The following is a 21093-nucleotide window of genomic DNA, read 5'->3' on the forward strand; positions in this document are numbered from 1 at the left end:
ATGTTTGTGTGTTTGTAACATGTTTGTCTGTAGCGCTTTACCAAATTAATAGAAATTTGAACCCCTTTCTGTTGACCGATTGATCTGAAATTTGGAACACACCTTTATCTCTTATAAAACTGCTTATTTCAGAATTTAAAAAATCCAATATGGCGGCCGTTACAAAATGGCGGAATACATATTTTCTCAAAACCCCATCAATATGGGTTCTTCCCAAACCCCATCAAATGAAAGGGATTGACTAGTAGAACACAGTTATTTATGAAAAATGCAAATCCTAAATGGCCGTCACAACAAAATGGCGGATTACATATTTTTTTAAAACCTCATTAATATGGGTATCAAATAAAAGGTGTTGACTAGTAGAACACAGTTATACATGACGTGGATTTTAGGATGTACTAAAAACTAGAAAATGAAACAAGTAAAAAAAACTTTTTAAGTTAAACGGTTTAGTGTACTAAAATCTAGAAAATAATTAGGCAAGTAGCAGTTGATAGTTATCACATCCCTTCCTTCATTAATCTAGGGCAATAATGAGACTAAAATGAATTCGTGGGCAGATGATGAAACGACTTACTGTGGATAATGGAAATCCGATGTGCCCCACGATTTTATTTTAGTCTCAGCCACGCGCAACCGAAACGGCAAAGTGTCCCATCGCAAAGAAGGGAAACAAAAGGAAATTGAACGATATATGGCGTGGATTTGAGTTATTTTCTTGGGGGAAACTTTTTTTATGCGGTCCCTATCTACCGCACAAAAAAAAATTCAAAATGTGTACCGAACACGATTTTTTAAAGCTGCTGGTGAAGTTTTGCACGATTTTTTTATGCGACTTTTTTGTGCGATCAAAAAAAAGGTTTGCCTGTACAGGACGAAAACAACCTGGAAGAAATTTTTGGCTGCGAGGGAGTAGGTAAGCGTTGGATTGCGGCGAACCTTGGTATTTCTGAAGCAACTCTGAGGAAAAGGCTCATATTAGTATAAATAATTGTTTAGTTTTTAGTGTTTTACGATCTTTAATTTTACGTTTTCCGAGTGAGGAGTCTGAGAAGCTGGCCAACTATTGAAGAACATTGGACAAAGCGTCAATCATTTGCGGCTATTGATTTTGTGGAACCCAACAGCCTCCAGCACGGATTCAACCGAGCTATAAAACTGGCAGGAAGATCAAAACTGATAATCTAGCTTTATGAGGTAGCTTCGGTTGTCTCTTCGAACTCCTCAACATATTAGTTCAAACTGTTCAAAACATGGATTTTACAAGGATCTAGTCAATAAATACAACAAAACAAAATAATGCGGCTGATACTAAAATGTAACAGATTCACTTCCTCATCTTTAATGTTGGACGCTCTGCAATGGTTATCCGTGAAGCAAAAAATTGTTTATTTAACTATGGTGTTCATTTTTAAAGTAATTAATGGTTTGCTGCCTCGATATTTGTGTGATCGAGTTGGAAGAGGGAGTGACTTCAATAGTTATAATACTAGAAACGCGAAAGAATTAAGAACACCTAATTTCTTGTCATGTGCTTCACAAAATTCGTTGTACTTCAAAGGAATAAATGTTTTCAATTCGATGCCAAGACATATTAAATGCGCAACAACACTTACAGAATTTAAGAGGCACTGTATTTCACACGTAAACGCTGTGCTTTATTAACAGTCGAACGATTTTTTTTTTTATTTTATGACGAAGATTTTTATTGACGAAGTTTTATACGAACGGATAATTAAGGTGGACATTTTTTTGTAGTTTGTTTTAATATTTTCAATTAACCTGACGAAGTTTTTTGAACGGATTATATTATGTAGACTATTTAAATTTTTTTAAATTATCTTTTTTTTTTATTTGTATTGATCTCTATCATGTCTGTCATGATCTGGTGATGATGGAATATTTTTATTTATATTTTGTTGTTTTTAAAGTTGTGTTAGTATCTGGTGGACCCTTTGGGTGCAAGGGCCTCCTCGGGACCGTATCGGCTCTGTGGCAGACATGACTGAGTATTGGCTTGTCTTTTGACATTGCAATTTTTTGAACTTATATCTGTAAATAAAATCAGTTCGTTTTTCATGTTTGCTAAACTGATTTCAGTGTTGAGAATAAATAAATAAATTATCTTTCAGATAACTCGTCTTGCTCAAACCTCTGTAGAGGAAGGAGGCGGGACCATCATCATCTTTAAATATTTCGAAATTTTCAAAGGAAGGCGTTGGAATCCTTTATATGCCTTTAGCAACCTTTTTACTTGAATTGTGGGTACATGAATGGCGAGCAATGCTTGGCTTCATCACTTATGCTTGTGGCGAAACCCTTAGAACCGAAATCCCAGAGGGTGGATAAACAGAAGTAAACGATTGCTTAGTATTCATTCACAATTAATTTCTTGTAAGTTGCTATGTCGCAAGTTCCCTCCTTCCAAAAATTGTTCCATGTACACCCAGGTTTTTTTTACGCGGTTTTTAGGAGGTTTTTTTACGCGGATTTTCCAATTAACGCGATTTTTTTTTACGCGGATTTTCCAATTAACCATCAAGACCTGAGCAATATCACACCTCCCCCTCAGCTCACATTTTTCTCTATCTCTCATGTTCCCTCAGAGCATATTACGGTAATTAGTGCTTGTAACGGAACATAGCGCTTAGTGCCGCACCATATCACGATTCTTACGTGGATTTTAAGTGTTGGGTAACGGGGAGCTCGCCCTGCGGTACAACGGGATGGGGTTTTTACGGGCGGCGATTCGTGAATGTCTTTCCCTGTCTATTTAGCTCTGGACGGTCCAACAGTGGTACTGCACGTGCCTCAGCAGAAGAGTGTACAAATTACTAGGGAATCTTCTAGCAACAGCAGATAACCTCATTCGTGAGGAAAACCGAACTATAGCCTACCAGCAACCAATGAAATTGCAGGAAAAAACTACGGGTTTTCGGAAGCGAGCAACACTTAACTTTTTATTTCCGTTATACATAAGGATAGTCCCATTTGATATCTATCATTAGGTGACATGGTTTTTTACGCGAATTTTCCTATTAATGCGGTTTTTTCTACGCGGATTTTCGAACTAATGCGCTTTTTTTACGCGGATTTCCCAATTAACGCGGTATGTATCCCCCGCGTAAAAAAATTGGGTGTAGTATGTGTTATTATATTTGTAGGTGCCAAGAATAAACCAGCACATTAGTCATCGGACTTTAATCCAAATCGATAGATTGCATGACAAAATCATTTTCGATCATAACAAACGCCTCACCCACAAAACATCATACACCCCCGCTTGGATGATACCTACACTTCTTCTTACACGCGATACCTACACACTTCTGATTATGTTTTCACCGGTTACTAACGATAAAGCATTTTTTTTGTCTCAAATTATCTCAAAAGTTCAAAAGTGCTTCCACTATGGGAGCAAAAGTTTGCATTCATCATTTTGTCTTAAAATAACTATTTGTCCAGCTTCCAAGAAAACTTGAAACATTCTTGTATAACGTTTCGAAGGTAATATACATATCTTTTCCCCACACTATTCTATACCTTATTTTGATGACCATACCATAAGCAATTAAAGTTGCCTTATTTTGTAATGTTTCGCAATCTGAAAGAACATTCAACTCACTTTCCATACAGGTCAAAAATATGTTTTCTCTGTTTTTGAAACAATGAAAAAGCAAAATGGCGCTAAAACGCTAGAATGTAGAGAGCAAGAAAACAGTCACCATTGTTGACACCATTTGACACTACTGAAAATTCGGTAGGAAGCAAAAGTAGCATCCAGTAGGAAGGGGAGATCTCAGAGGAAATTGAGAAATATTCAGAATAATAACTAACATAAAAAGTAGTATATAGCTTGCAACAATAAGGTGAAATCCACATTTATTACACTATATTGATTCTGTGACGTGACAACGCTTTGTGGAGTTTATTTATTCACTCAGAGCGTGTTGTCACGTCACAAAAAACGTGCCGATGTTTGCAAGATACTTGCGGGTTTTTCGAAAAACTGAATATACAGGAATCTACGTTCATCTTTTCTTGACAAACCATAGAACAAAGCTCGTTTGTATGTTTTGAAACGGAACAGAAAATACAACATTGATGTTCAACAGTCGGAAACCGCAAAAAGTCAGGTGTTGTCACGTCACGAAAGTAACGCAAATTCAACTATGAAACACTCTCCAACTGATGATTCTTGTAGGAAATATTTTCAATTTTACTTCGACATCGTTTACTTTTTGGAAATCGTGTGATTTATACATGGAAACGAAAAAAAAAACCTGTTTCTAGCGAGTCAAAGCGTTGTCACGTCACGCTAGAATGGGTAATCTGCATTCGGTGAGGACATTTCCCGCTGCTAGTCATATACTACAACAGCTATGGAGTTCCCCAAATAAATTAGGTGCTCTCCCGTGAATGTTAACTCACGTTGTGTTGCAGCAACCACATGAAAACTGTGTGAAAACTTTCTGGTTCCAGCTAGACGGTGCGACATCTATCTATCACGCTATCATATCGGTTTATTTCAGTAAAAAATTCAGTACCCAGATATTTCTCAGACATCCTCGAGATTCAGTCAAGAGCACAGACACAAAGTGGAAGCGACCAAGTCCTTGTGAACAGCACCAAAATCGGCGATCACAAAATCTTTGTTATAATTCCTTGTGGTCCTGAGCACCTTCCTACATTGTATAGTATTTGTGAATTCAAATTCATATCGACCATGGTGCTACTGACACTCGACCGCAACGGTTATGTTTTAGCGCCATCCTAAAAGAGAATAATAACTATAGAAGTTTTCTCCTACAACCGGATGCATAGCTTTTTTCAAAGCTGTCTTCGGTACTAAATAAAGCGTTCTTTTTCAGCAACAGTTGTCCGGACATCAGGAAAGGAGGAAGCAGCCGAGAAGCCCCCAACGGCCATTCAGGAAGTTGGTTCGGTCGGATTGGCCACTTTGACCGGCAGTTTTCACTGCCCCTTGCGTGTCCCGCTGTTTGCGACCGTTTCATCAGCAACGTTTTCCCTGCCAGTGACGCGCGATTTTGGCGCAATTTTCTTCTCATCAATCATCAGCAGCTCAGGAGGTGTGAAAAGAGTTTTTCTTCGCTTCGTCGCTTCGAACCGCTGCGGCGATTGCCCTGCCGTCGGCGGTATCTGGTCCCTTCCCCGCTACCCCACTACCATTTGGTGGTGTATTAGGAGTGGTTCTTCAACACGATCGGTGAGTGACCAAACCTTTATTAATACCAGGAGCTAGTGAAAAATAGGACGCCCATAGGGTATAGGTTAGAAAAAAAACTTTTTACTACATATCCCAAATTGATTTTAATTTAACTGACATTTAAAAAGTGATTTTTTCCAAGTGTTTTTAAAAAATAGTGTTTTTCCGCCAAGTGATTTCGGTGTTTGTTCTTGTAACTGCGTCGGCATTGTCCCCCGCCGTTACTGTCCTCCGCCGTTTTCGTCCCCCGTCGCACGTCGTATAGTCTACTTTGGTTCGTGAATATTTTTCCGCGCCTGGCTGTATTTCGATATAGCCAGGCCCCAATCATGGCTTCCAGCAGCTCCGGCGCCGGAAGGCCAACCAACATTTACAGAGGTGTTACCACCTCTCGTACCTTGCCCAGATGGGCTGATCCTTTTGGTGGCAACTTGCAAATATTATTGTTGAGAGCCACTGAAGGTAACATTCTTCCATCGAATCCTTTCACCGTTTCCAAATCGATCCAAGGAGTGATCGGTACGGAATTTAAAGACGCGAAACCTCAACGCGACGATAAAAATCGCCTGCAATATGCGCTACATTTACGAGATGAAAAACTCGTTCAATTGCTTCTGGGTACAAAGTCGCTGATCGACGAAACACCCATCGAAATTTTATACCATCCCACCTTGAACCAACGCAAATGCGTTGTGTCCTGTCGTGACGTAATGTTCTTAAACGAAGACGTCCTCCTAACTGAACTAGCCGACCAAAATGTGATCGGCGTTAAAAAAATCCTACGATTTGACCCAGTCTTGAAGGAAAGAGTTCCTACTTCAACAATGATCCTTACCATTAACGGAACAGTTATCCCTGAAGCAATTAACTTCGGATTCCTCCGTGCTTCAACCAGGAATTTTTATCCAAACCCGATGCAATGCTTCGGATGCTTCGTTTTCGGCCACACTTCCAAAAAATGCGCCAAAAAAATCCAGCTTTGTCGTAACTGCGGTGTAGCCCACCCTGAACTTAACACAAATAGTAACGATAAGGACAAAATTAAAAATTTTATCTGCAATGCACCTGCCTCTTGTGTGAACTGCAAGGGAAATCACGCCTCTACCAGTAGGAAGTGCCCAGTGTGGATCGCAGAGGATAACATCACCAGAGTCCGAATTGACCAAGGTGTATCTTATAAGGAAGCTAAATCCATTTTTGAGAACAAAAATGGTCCTTCCTTTGCTAGTAAGCTTCAAGAAAGACTAGTCAAAATCCAGAATACTGGTTGTTCTCAATGCAAATGCAACTGCAATCAGGCTAAGCTAACTTCTTCAGAAAAAGCAGTTCCAACCCCGTCCAGTAATCCACAGGAATCGGAACTCAACACCTCCTCGTCAGATTCAGAATCCGACCCAGAAATTTCTATGGAAATCGAAACTACCCCTTCCAACAAGAGGAAAAATACAAACAAAAGGTCAACCTCAGATGAATTCAAATCATCAGAAGAGGAAATTTTTAGAGGAAAAGAATCCAATAGGAAGAAATCCAAAAACCAAAAATATAACTCAACCCAACCAGCCAACGAATCCAAACCATCCACTTCCTTCCAACCATCCACTTCCCCCCAACCATCCACTTCATTCCAACCAACCACCGCAACCAAAACTAAAACTTCCAACCAATCCAACCATTCAAACAAACCCACCCCACCTGACAACAAATCAATTGCCAAAGCTTCCAAAAATGATCCTAGACTGAAGAACAAATCCAGCAAATCTACCCATTCCTAATCTCAAGTCTTCTGATGAGGAAAACAAGCAAACCAAAGAAGTCCAACGGAAACGGACAAGGAACGAACAAACAAATCAAATAAATGAAAGAAACAACACACACACACCAACAATAAACACCCACATAACAACAATCAACAATCACATGCTAACACTCTATACCACTCCACTCCAAATAAAAATAACACTAACACAAATAACACACACACCAGGAAAGTTTCCAGCCCTCCAAAGGGTAATAATAAAAACAAATAAATTATTCCTTCTATTACATAATTTTAACCTTTGATCTGCAGCATTTTTATATCAATCAATATTATTTTAGTTAAACCGAACGGCCCGGAGTTGCCGTCCACCTTATTTTTGAGGGAGGTAGGATGGACGGCGGCTCCAGCCCTCGATCTCTTGATACTATTTACCATACTTTTCATAAAATAATTCATAAATCGAAAGACCTGGAGTCACCTTCCGCCTTATTTAAGAGGGATGGGACGGAGGGCGGTCTTCAGGCTTTCACTTATTCATATTATATTTAATCTGATTAATTCTTTAAATAACTTTCATAATCGTAGGACCGGAAACCGACTCTCACCTTATTTTTGAGATGGCAGGGTGAGCGGCGGTTCCTAGTCTAATATTATATTTTCTCTAAAGGCCGGGAGTTGTCCTCCATTTCACTCAGTGGGAGTGATGGCGAAGACTCACGGTTGCAGACACCATAAGGACAGCACTATCGGACGACGCCGTCGAGCAGAAAAGGACCATCTAGTTCCTAAAGGATACAGGTTCATTCGATCAGATCTAATGACAAATTACTATATCTACCTATACTGATAGAACTACGTTTGTTTTCTCTTCTAATTTCAGCAAAAGATGAGCAGGTTTTTTACGCCCTTTTTAGAAGCGAGCTCGTCAAGCACACTAAAAGGGGCTTTTTCCCTGCTCCAATTGTTTGGTTGTGTTTTTGGCCCCAGAGCCGTGTGGGGTGCGGCGATGCGACATACGTCCATAGCGGTTGCTAGGATTGAGTCGAGCGAGAATAACGAATTTTGCAATAGTTTTTCTTAGTTTTCCTTTAGTTAAGTTTCCCGCCCTCAAGGGCAAGAGACGAATGAACTCTCAGAGTTTAAAGTCTCTCTAATTCATTACCATTACCATTACCATATCGACCAATTAACAATGAACAGTACAGAATTTTGCGACCACCAGACCCGAAACAACATCCTTTTCGCCCGATTTTATTATTTGTGCAATTGGTTTGTGCAACTCTAATTCCGATTTAATAATAAAATCGCACCAAAGAGGGTTACACAAAAACTGGAAATCTAAAGATCGAGCACTGGAATTAAGGCTTAGCAGCACATCAGCAAGGAAAATCATATTAGTGCAACTCAACTCCGACTATCGTAGAATGCTTATTTTGCTGAAATTGACTTAATGCTTGTGCAGAGAACCCGGGTTGGTTATCATTCTGCAAGCTATTATTTTTAAAGCTCTAACTGAACATCTCGGACTCGCATTCATGAATCAGCAGTCGCATAACTTGAACAATTCACATTCGCTATTATGACGATAATATATACAACCGCTTATATTAAGTAAATAACGATGACGCTCCATCCTTCATTCAGCGCGCGAGAACTGAAATAAAAACAAACTTCATTTTACGGCTTGGACATTGCGAAATATTCGCCAGCGTGGGTGTCTTTAATATTCACTGTCCATTCAATGGTTGAATTCGCGGGAAAGTGATGATTTTTTGCCAACTGGCCTTGACCGGAATCCCCTTATTTGTCAGTCTGGAAACGCGATGACTGAACGAAGCTCACGTGGTACATTTCAATATCGACAGGTCGAATCAAGCAAAGTATTAGATGAAATGAAGACAGCAAACATTATTTATTAAAAACAATAATTTATTTCAATTTTTTCGGCATAATATTCTATCCTTCGCTAATTATTTTCATTTCTCAATCGTTTACCGATCTTCTTTTTCTTTGTATCCCCTTTTAAATCTATTAATAATGTCTTGTTAATGTATGAGATAAACAACATTCTCTGTTTAAATTTTTTGAAGTACGTTTCAAAGATACACAGTGTAATACAGGAATTCACATTCCACGCTGCTTGGCTCGCCAAAATAACTGTCAAAGTGCATTTCTATAGACTCAGTTTTCACAAGTTTTACTACATCCATACTCTAGAAACTCTTTCCTTTTTGAGCTGGGAGCAGAGATTGTTTTCCTTCGTTTTCCAATAAATATATAATATAGATTTCAAGTTCGAAACAAATGTTAATTTCATATATATTCACTTACAGCGTTTCGTTTGGTTTTATTATATTTTCACTCTTCATTTCTGCCACTACTTTTGAAGTACATTAATTGTTTTATGTGTAATGCTATGTTTAATTCAGTACACTTTTGTTTCCTTGATGCATGAGCAAGCGAAGTGTTTTCACCGCTTCTACTGCTGCTCGTTCTTTTCACAATCAAGTTATTTTCTTCAACTGTGAAATACAAAATTCTCCCGATTTGCTACCGCTTCACAATGTTTATGATTATATGTGTATGAATTGTATCCCATTACACAACAACCTGGCATCTCCCCTCATCCCCCTCTTCATGTCCGCCACACTTTGCGAATTTCTCTCTGTTTGTAATGGATTCTAACCTCTAAAAACTATTTCCCACCGCTGCATTTTGTCTTGTCATGTATAATATCTACCGGTTAAAAAAAATACTTCTTTTGGTTGTGCGATTTACAAGTCTTCCTAAATACTAGATAATTCCTATTGTTCTCTGACTTTTGCTGATTTATTATTATCCCTCTCCGAGCTTTTGTTTTGTGTATTGTTTATTCCTTTCACTCGCAAAGTTACTGGTCAAATTCACTGATGGACAAAATCAATTCCATATGACTAAACCTAAATCCTATGTAAACGAGAAGACTTGCTTGTGATTCGAAAACATAGATAAAAAGCATTTGGAGTGTCTTTGGTAAATTTACAGTTTGTATGAGAAGTAAGGGCAAATCATTACAATTAAAATAGACGAAACTAAGAACAAATTGTTTGATCCTTTATTCGCTTTGGCACTAAGTACTGTATGTAAATGTTCTTGGTTATGCACGAGTATTGTGTCGTGTTTGCGATGTTCATTTCTGGTGTCATTTCGCGGCGTCACAATTCATGCATTCAAGAGTGCATTGAGCTAGAATTTTGTGTTGTGTGTTTTTTTGGTTTCGTCGGAATCGAATTCTTCCGCACGCTCTTAAGTTCTAGTTCCCTAGTATTTATTCTTCGGTATGGTCTGTGTGATTGGTGCGATATTTACACTTCTAGGCTTTGAACTCTAGGAGGAATCACTTACTGTGTAGCGAAGATGAATTAGACTTAACGTATTATAATGTGTAATTACAGTGTTGATCAATTCACTTGAGAGGTTGCTTGTATTAGTTCGCATACCTAAATGCTATCGGATCTGAAGTCGCAACATTAACTGGAATTTTGTGTTGAATGTGGTAAAACAATAAATATTAATACGTGTGTTGAGAATTACATTGCTGTGATTGATGATAATGCAGACGTCGTTAATATTGTTATCCATATTTTTTTTTAGAAAAAAAAACGATTATTTCGACAAATATTAAAGGAAACACTTTTGACTATATATCACTAGGATTGCAGAGAACATATTCGGATTTAATCTATTATATTAAATAACATTGAAAATAAGAGTCCTATATAAATAGAGTTTTCAGTTTTGAATTTTGAGCCTAGTTTCCAAACAGCAAACCAAAAATATTAACTAGTGATTACTATTTGAGGGGCTTAGAATGAAAGGGGTGTAAGTGATTTGATCGATTTCTCTTCATCAACTTTTTCTTCAGTTAATAACTCAACTGCAAAAACGTTCCAATTTGAGTTTGTTATAGAATTCGAAAGATGAGGTCCTGACCTATCTTTCACATTGGCAAATACAGCTGGGAATATGTTTGCAGCTGAGTTGTGACCAAAAGAGAAAGTCGATGTAGAGAAATCGATGATGCCACTTACACCCCTTTCATTTTGAGCCCCTCATTTGTAATTGATTTCACATTGGTTCCATATGGTTGAAAACCGACCTCTTGTTGAAACCTACTCCTTTAATTCGGATCGGAGCAGTTTTCACTTCAAATAGAGGAGTTCGTTCCTGAATTCAATCGACAAATCAACCAAATGTGGCACCGGAAAACCCATTGTGCCTCGATGACTCACTTATAGAAATCATGTTTCTGCAGCAAAGTTTCATGATCAATTTCAATTTGGCTGAAAACAGATCTCAACTATTCCATAAGCATAAAAAAATTGCTTTACCAAGTTTTATTTTAACTCTGTGAGAATTTAAATGAAAATGTCCAATTTTGCGGATCAATATTCTGAAAAACTTTTCTTAATACACCCAACCTATAAAATGTAAGGGAGGACGATAAAATAATTCGGATTTTTGACAACTGCCGACCTGTAGGATAATGCGAACGAAAAGTAAGTGTCGTTTGAATTGGTTTCCCATTCCCATCAAAATCTTCATTCCATGTCCTGCTTTCAACCATGCCGCATCGCGAGAATAAACCAGTAGTTTAGTACTTATTTCCTCGATGAAGATGATTTGCATTCAGGTTGCATTGGTGAAATTAAAACCAATGCAACCTGAATCAAATCATCTTTATCAAAAGAAAAGTTTGGGGGTCTTCGTAGCCACATTTGTTGCGCGTTCGCTTACTGAGCGATCGATCGTGAGTTCAAAACTCAATCAATCAGCGATGGAGATCGATCCACGGTCGAATCAAGGTCGATTCATCCATGGGACTGCTCTATTTGCGAGAAACATCGGGCTGTGTTGTGCTATGAATAACACAACAATGATCATATCAACTGTATCCGCTGTCCGGTGGTCTAGCTGAACAATGGAAGAACAGAAGGAATATTCTTACGCCTGAAAATGGCTACTGTTATATAAATAGAGTTTTTTACAATTTATAGATTCGATTAAATATGTAACATGTTCACTATTAAAATCCGGCTCTGTTGCTGCTAAAAAATGCTAATGAACCTTAATAAATAAACAAATGGGATTGGGAGGCGATCTGGCGTAGTGGTAACATCCATGCCTCTCACGCTAAAGGTCACGAGTTCAATTCTCACTCCTGACATTCTTCCAAAAATGGAAGTAAAAAGTGACGAACCAGCCAAATGAGTTGAAAATCACTATAATACAGATATAAAAAAAAAACAAATGGGATAAAAAAAACAAAAGTTTAATTTTTTTCTAGCTATCATCTAAGGTTTTTATTCTTTTAAATCCTGTAACCCCAAATCTCAAAGCTACTTTCTAGGTAAGCCATGCTTCCCACGTTGACAATAGCCTTGTGATGATTGACAAAATGGTCTATTTGAATGAAAACCGCTGCCTGGCTTTTCCCAAGTTGTTTATAACAAGAAGTTTCAGAAAAAATACGAAAATACTAGACACCAAATGGTCAATGAATGTACATTCAACCTGGAAAAAATCCAATAGATTTTGCGAAGCGATTTTTTTCTGTATTATAGTGACTTTTAACACAAAATAATATAAATCAAAATAATTTCCCTTGAAAGAGATAGTTCATACTTGTAATCTTTTGTTCATACCGAGTACCGTTATTTATTAATCAAAGATGCTTGGAATTAATTCGTGAACAGGTTCACTTTAAAATGCGTTTAGAAAAAGTGTGAACTATTACATTTAGTTTGTTTCCTTGCTGTGGTGGCTGATAGCAGACATATGAGCGCCAAGAGTTAACCTTTCGGCCAATTTGTCACTATAAAAAATTAATATAAATAAATATAAATAAATAATAAATACAGTGGAACCTCGATTATTCGCGAGCGGATGATCCGCGGTGCGAATTATGCGCGACAGCGAGTTCCATAGTAAATCCATAAACCTTCCCGGAATTTGTCTGTGAGTGATAGGCTCATCTACTTTTGTTTTGGCCATGGCTTTCACATTATCTGACTAGTGGTGTATACGTCCTTCTAGATGGATAGTTTATTGATTTCTGTATTGATAAAACCTGGTTTTCATGCTGAAATACCTCCTTTTCGTGTTTAAAACTCATTTTTAGTCCTTCATTGCATTATCCGCGTTATTGGCGGTGAGCTAGCCAGACTAATCAAAATACAGTGCCATCTCGATTATATCACCGGGCGTTTTTATCACGTCTCGTTTTTATCACTCTCGAATTTATCACTGAAAATGTTTCGCTTTTATCACTTTTTCAGAAAAATGAGAAATTATATGAAAAGTTCAATCTGCCGTTAAATTATTGAACAACAAATGAAATTTAAGCGGAAAAAATATTTTTGAGCATTCATGCCGCCTATCGTGATTAGCCGTATTCACATGTTTATTCGAAAGCTTGAATGCATATTACTTTCATAAGCTCAGAATAAAAAACTATGAAAAATTATGAGCGACTTTTTCTTCGATTGTGTGAAATGAGATACACGACCTATGCCGTTTCCCATTTTGAGCCGATGAAGAGACAGACATATTTTGTTTGTAATAGATTTATTCTTGTGTAGTGATAATAAGGCGATATAAGCCAATGAAAAAAAAATACAAGTCACAAATTGCTCAACAATTCGGTATACATCGTACGGCAATCCCAAGAATGCTAAAGTAGAAGGATTAATTTGTGAAACTGTATGTTTTGACTATAAGCACTATAAGAAAATTTGAATATGCTGCTAAAGGTAGAATTCTTTTAATGTTCAAATTAATTGATGGTAGATATTCTATACTCACTTTAATGGAAAATACAGCAAGTTAGAAACGGCAATACGATTGTGGTGGTTGATAGTATCTGCGTCGTTTATGTTCAGCGATTCTTGTCTTAATTTATTTTATTTTTTTTCAAATTTTAATTTTAATTGTTTCAATTATTTGAAGACTTATGATTTGACCGTTGACCAGGTATATAATTGCAACGAATCTGCCTTATGTTTCAAAATGATTACCAGATAAACGTTAACTCAGTTGGAGGAAAAAAGGCGTCGCATGAATCAAAGCTGATAAAATACGGATAATTTTCATGTTACAATTTTTCTGGTACTCATAAACATCCATTGATGATAGTTGGAAAATCGAAGAACCCTCGATGTTACAAAGCGGAAGCTAATTCTTGAATGCTTCCAAAATCAGTTTGTTCCGATAATACAGTGATTTTCAACCGGTGGGGAATTCCCCCCTAGTGGGGAATTTGGTCATAAAAAGGGGGGAATTTGCAAGCGAATATTGCTCATTTACTTCTTTTTGAAGATGGCAATGATTAGCAAAAATTACCACAAAAACTTTTTTGGATACGCTAAAATTTGCGACCCTCGGCAAAAACATTTCCAAATCTGAAAAGTAACTTCGCAATGTTTGAAAGAGTTTCATCAGGCAATGTTGATAGAACAGACGACGAAACAGTACAGAAGATCGTAAAAAGGAAATTATACGGCATTTACCAAGACTTTTTACAACAAGTTAAACTTAAAACATATTTTCCTTATATCAAAGAACAGGATTTGGGTATGGTTTGAAGTCCCTTCCGACTTGCAGTGACGACAGTTTCAGATCAATTTCAGAACAAACTCATCGATATTCGAATGATCGATTCTTATCCTAATATGCGGAATAAGCATTACGAGTGTTGTTGTTTTTCTCGTAATATTTGTGGAAATCTTAATTTCCTACAATCCTGCTGATGGGAACAAAACACCGTTACAGACTGGATATCGAAGATGACATGAGGTGTGCTTTTCTACAACGTTCTCAAGAAATGCCATTTTGGCGAAAAACGTTCAGGTGCCATACTGACTTGACAGACTTTATATACCTTTTTTGTAAACAGATACAAGTATAAAATCAAATTTGTTACGAATATAACTTGAAACCCGTTTGTATTCTTTTATTATTCCACTGGTATGCTCCAGACTTTCTTCCGAAATAATAATAGGGAGGAAGCACTGGGATTAGTTTTCGTAAAGGGGGGAATGGAGATTTCTGTATCCACCTTATTTATATTTACTGATCCTGGTAATCAAATAGTGGTACCGAACCTCGAAGAAGGAAGAATATTTCACAACACAACTTTCCAACAATCAAATTATCGGTATAGTGAATGATCCATCAGAAAAGGATGAAGATACCGATGTTGGGAAAGAAAAATAGTTACAGTAATCAACCGGAAATAGCAGCTCTGAAAAACTGAATGCAATTCATACAAAACTTCGATTCAAAAGTTTAATAATACGATAGAATGGGAAGCACAAAATAACTTAAATTTAGGTACAATGTCGTTCACACAATGTCTTCGAAAAAACAGAAGAAATTGCTATGAGAAAAGCACTGCAACTATAATTTCGTTATACATGTGATGTTATTTTACGTGGTCATGTGATAAATATTTTAATGAATGTTTTACTATCAATTTTCCTTGTTGCACGGAAAATAATGTTTAAATCATACATATTGGAAAGAAAGAAAGATGTTTCGTTTAATAAAAATATCTGTTTCGAATATATTACGTTTTCATTTTATCACGCGAAAGTTTTTTTTGAGCGTGGTATAATCGAGACGTCATTGTATTTTCATCACAACTTTTCGGGTATTCCTACACAGTTCATAGAACTTATCGCTGCAATGTCAATAGTCGCAAACCACCACAACGTAACCACAACGACTTCATCGATCCCAATTTCAATGTAACACTAGAACAGGTTTGGTGCTATCTATCTAGTGCTGCCGTGGCCGAGTGGTTAGCTTCACACCTAACATACCGGGGGTTCGGGTTCGATTCCCGTTCTGGTCGGGGGAATTTTTCGTCAAAAAAATTTCCTTCGACTTGCATGGTTCTCACGCGTATTCTAAAACTTGCCACTCAGAAAGTATCCAAGGCGTGTTATTTGGCAAAGAAATCTCAACTAAGTACTAATAAAAATGACGCAAGATATACTGCGTTGAGACAGCGAAGTTCCTCTAGGAACGTTGGTGCCATTTAAGAAGAAAAAAGAAGAAGCTATCTATCTACCACCTGACCGTGAGCATTAATAATCATATTAAGTCAATTGAAGCGGTCTCTTCCTGCAGAACCGCTCTCAGTTCTCGACGCCGACCCTCCTGCTTTGGAGGTAACTATTAGTATCTTACAATCCATCTTACTTGAAAACATTCCGGATGAACCTGGACTTGATTTTCATCGGACCATCGAACCATCTAAAGGATTAATAGAAGCCTTTCGCCAAACTTATTGGCATTTCCTAGAATTCACAGATAAAATAAACGTTGCAGTTAATTGCTCTACAAGCTTGCTTAAAAGTTATATGGCTGATTTCATCCCATTGCGCAGACCGTCTCCTAAGCCACTATGGGGAAATGTACACCTGTACACACATTTTAGTGTGAGATCTAAGGCACTTCGAGCTAATTGCCAATCCCAATGGGTATTTGCCAAACAACATTTCGCACGCGCTAGTAACAATTATAGAACGCACAACCGCTATTTATACAACCTCTATTTATACAAACGCTATTGCATACGGACCCAGGATGATTTACGCAGAAATCCTCGACATTTGCGGACATTTTTGAATTCTAAACGGAAATATAACAATAGGTTGCCCGCGGAGATGTTTCTGGGCAATTAAGCTGCCAATTCCATTGCATCAAAATGTAGACTGTTTGCAACTCACTTTAGAAGTGCGTTCAATCATACGACTTCGGCGAGATGCCTAATCTTGGACGCTTGTAGGGATACACCTAGAGATGTGAGCCATCTGAGAAATCTCGAGATCACGCCGAACCAAGTGAAATTCGCCATAAACAACTTGAAACGTTCAATGTCCAGTCCCGATGGCACACCTGCTTACATAATTGAAAAATGTAGTGATGAGATGATTTCTCCACTATCGGCCATCGTTAACCTCATTGCAGCAACATTGCTTTCCCACAAGCTGGCAAACGTCAATCATGTTTCCTGTGTTCAAAAAAGGATATCGACAGAACGTTGAAAATTACAGAAGAATAACTTTGTTCTGTGCCTGTTACCAGGTCTTCGAAATCCTTATGAACGATATACTTTTCGACGCCTGCACGAATTACATTGCCACGGATCAACACGGATTTTACCCTAAAAGATCCTCTACCACGAACCTGGTTCAGTTTGCCTCGTTTTGCATAAACAACATTGATGCCGACGCTCAAGTCGACACTGTCTACAACGACTTGAAATCAGCCTTTGATAGAGTTGATCATGGAATTCTACTGGAACGATAAGGAAGAATCGATGTCTTCACAGATCTTATTGTCTAGTTTGAATCATACCTTACGAATCGTAAGCTCACTGTTAGCATTGGGTCGAGAACATCGGAGCAATTCACGAACCAGCTGGCTGCCGAATGTTTTACGTCGATGACGTCAAAATATACGTGATCATGAGCAGGGACATCGGCATGGTATTCGGCCTCGATAAGTACCGCTGTGTCCATCTATGAAAAGGACAACTCACCGCATCCGGAGGCTACGATGACTATGACGGCGAATTTATCAGGGACATGGTTCGTGGCGAATCCTATAAATATTTTGGATTCCAACAGTTCACTGAGTTTCGCCACTCCGACAAGAATGGAATCAAGACGTTGATGACATTTTTCTGATATGCCTGATTCTGATATGTGAAAATATAGAGAAAATATAAATTATGGAAGGCAGTCCATAACCGAGCGCCACAACAACGTGACCAGCATTGTTCATCGACAACTGGCGCTCCAATGTGGTATATTGGAAGACAACGTACCTATCTACCGGTACCTGCTATTCCACTGAATCATAATCTGGAAGAGATCCACGGTCGCAAAATTTGCAAGTACCGACCATTGTCCGTGGAACTCAAGGAACTGTGGGGGCTAAATGAGGTCCCAAGAATTGTTCCAGTCGTTCTCTCTGGAACTAGAATTGTCCCGAAGACTCTCCTGGAAGCGCTCAAGGTGTTGGAGAAGGAATTGGCCGGCATCCAAAAGGCGGTCATCCTTAGCACCTGCGCGATTGTGCCATAATTCCCTGGTCAAGATTAAAAGTCACGAGCATGCAGATAAGAGCATGCACAGAGCCTATTCGCCCTTTGGCATTTAGAAACAACTGTGATAGGTCTGCTAAAAAAATTAAATAAAAACATTAAATTGCTCGTAATTAACTGTTAGCCCCGCCGCACATGCCCACACTCGCACTCGTTCACGACACTGCGCCAATGTCACATTGACATTGGTGGGCACGTGTGTGTCCGCAATTCGTTTCACGAGTCGTACATCAGTCAGTGAAGCAAGATGGACGCGATTGATATAAGTTCAGAATCCGACAGTGATAACGAGTTTTCAAATAGATTATTGTTAATAAGGGAATCATCCGAGAAAAAAAATATGGAAGAGCTCTTACCTGTCCAAAAGGAAAAAACATGGTGTTTTACCACGTATAAGCATTTTTCACTTCGAACAGCTTCAATCAGTTCCTCCATTTTGCACTCGTGACACTGCCACTCGAAAACAATGTCTCGGTCACCTAGCAGACACGCACGTGTACGTTCATGTACGTGCCTGCGTCGACACGTTAGAGCAAATGCGGAGTTTGGTACTGCGTCATAGGTTTTAAATACAGCCACTCGCACTCTGCTCGTGGCGGCCAATGCGAGTGTGGGTATGTGCGGCGGGGCTTACAGTATCGTCACCATGAACACCATTCACAATTTCAGCGACCTGGCTTGCATTTTTGACTTTATTAAAGAAAAACTGTAAAAAATATCGCTGTTAATAAACAAAAAAATTTAAAAAAAAATCAAAAATCAGAAACGTTGAAATAACCAGGAGGATTATTCAGTAGCTGGTTTTAATGATCAATATATCGCGTATTATCGATCATGCAATTTCAAAATTAGGCTCGTTGTAAAAATTACATTTCACACTAAAAAAAATCGTTCGCTGTTTTCTTTTTTAATTTTTTTAATTTTTTTATTAATTAATTTTTTAATTTTTCTTTTAGTGCAATACACTAAATTAAGATCTCTACTGTCAACAAATGGACCGTTTGAAGCTAACGGTGGACCAGAAACGTTCATAATTGGTCAACAAAAGAGGTGTTATGCTCTATGTTGTATGGTAATGGATTACTTTTTCCCCAACCTTATATTATTACTTTGTCTCTTCTACTGGCAACAAAAACACTGCTGTAAATTTTGATTCCGCAAACATAATGCGCCACTCTGTAGTTATCATGCAATTTGATGCGTTGAGAAGAAACAAAAAAAAGTTGAAGGGTTGTGTTCGAGGCACTACCACATAGTTGACGTAGGATTACTTTATGATATTTGTTATATGTTGGTTTTGGTTATCTTTGAGAAAGATAGCAGTCACAGACCACCACTGGACCGCATTCTATGTCAAAAGTACCATTGAATAGAATGGGATGTTTCCTTCACCATGGATTTGAAGCCCCCACAAAATTTTAAAAAGACTCCGAAAACAATTATTTACGTTTGAGGAACGTTTTCATCTTGAGCAGACAGAGCAATTCAGCAATCAATGAATTTAATAACATCTGCACTACACTATCATCAACCAACACCTCCGTAATCTCTTTCAATCCGCGTTTGTTCGAGGAAAACATTCCGATTTGCAGCATCATAAACTTAAACTAAAGGAAGAAGACACGAAGAAGCTCAGAGTGCAAATGCCGTGGCTAGCACCATTCAGCGATTAACTATAATTAAAATTTATCTTTTAGTGTTACTGAAATATCTAATCGTCGCTAATGCATTATATACACCCGCCTCATCTCCCGGGAGCTGTTTTTAACAATACAGTGTATACACTTTTTTTTTGTCCTGTGGATAAACAATATCTAATTTATATATATATGCAGAGCTGGCAGTAACTAAACTACACTTTTAGATCAAGGATAACAGTTCCTACCCTATCAATTCGTCAAACTATACAAGACAGTATTCCTGTGTGTGTATGAGGAAGCCAGTACCCAACACCGAAAACACTCGGAAAAGCCTGCACTCGCAGATCAATCGTATCAGATTTTTGCAATATCAACGGATCGTTTTCGCATAAATCACATCACTTTCCTTACCAATAACCTAAAGTATTAGTGCATAAATGCAAAGTACACGAGCAATAGATGTTGAGCATATTCCACAATGCGATTCCATAGCTTTACATGCTTGGAGCACTCCTAGTTTACAACCCGCGAGGAAATCGTTGTGCCACAGTTTACCTCCCCGAAACAACATTTGAACCAACAAACTCTCGCTGCTGATTCACTCCAGGCCACATGTCGCTGTTGATTCGTCCAGACTATAGTTCTTATAGTTTCTATTAATGTCCCCGATGAGCTTATCAACAGTAAAGCTTTCATCTTCAGACAACAAGCTGCCATTCGTTTGCTGCTGCTGCTGCTCTATACGTATAGTGACATTTATCTAATCTCCGTGTCAAACATTCATCGCATAAAACACAGCCCCCTGTCCTTGAGCGGTTGAGCCACCGACGTTTGGTGTTGCGCCTGCACCTCCGGTTGACATTGTCATCGATACGGGTGGCCCAACGGAGGCCGCAGTTGGCGGTCCATGACCTTGGGAGGTGGGAGAGAGCAAACTGTTCGAATCGTTTGGCTGGACACTAGCCGCTCCTTCAGGTGCACCCCGTTCGGTAAATTTCACCCCGTTTTTCTCCATCGGATATTGACTGTAGGCCGGTGGTTTGCCTTGGGTAACATTCGGCGTTGAAACCGCTGTGGCCGCATTGGAGCCCGATCCGAGCCTTGGCAACGTGGAATAGTGCGGGGGAAGGGCGCCTCGACCAGCGACCACGTGAAGCTGCATTCCGGGCAGTGGATATCCGACCGGAACACGGATCGTTTGTTGGGTTACCTGAAAAATAAAGAAGACGTTGAGCGGTGTCACATACCACGCTGGCGGAAATGAAGCGAATGGATTACACGACAATTCTAATGAGCGATTTCTATGAGG

The 21093-nt window shown here is 38.6% G+C and overlaps 1 protein-coding gene across 4 annotated transcripts in view; it reads right to left on the reverse strand.

Annotated features, from left to right (window-relative positions):
* Positions 1-8897: 8897 nt before the first annotated feature.
* LOC129774670 (uncharacterized) overlaps positions 8898-21093 on the reverse strand; it is a 269049-nt gene continuing 256853 nt past the window's right edge. For all 4 annotated transcript variants that reach the window (XM_055778505.1, XM_055778506.1, XM_055778504.1 and 1 more), the window contains one exon: positions 8898-20994. In XM_055778505.1, coding sequence (XP_055634480.1) covers positions 20557-20994 — 438 coding nt within the window. In that variant the 3' untranslated portion in view covers positions 8898-20556. The remainder of the gene's footprint in view (positions 20995-21093) is intronic.

This window comes from Toxorhynchites rutilus, chromosome 3 (genome assembly GCF_029784135.1).
Source record: "Toxorhynchites rutilus septentrionalis strain SRP chromosome 3, ASM2978413v1, whole genome shotgun sequence".
In the NCBI taxonomy this organism is placed as follows: Eukaryota; Metazoa; Arthropoda; class Insecta; order Diptera; family Culicidae; genus Toxorhynchites; species Toxorhynchites rutilus.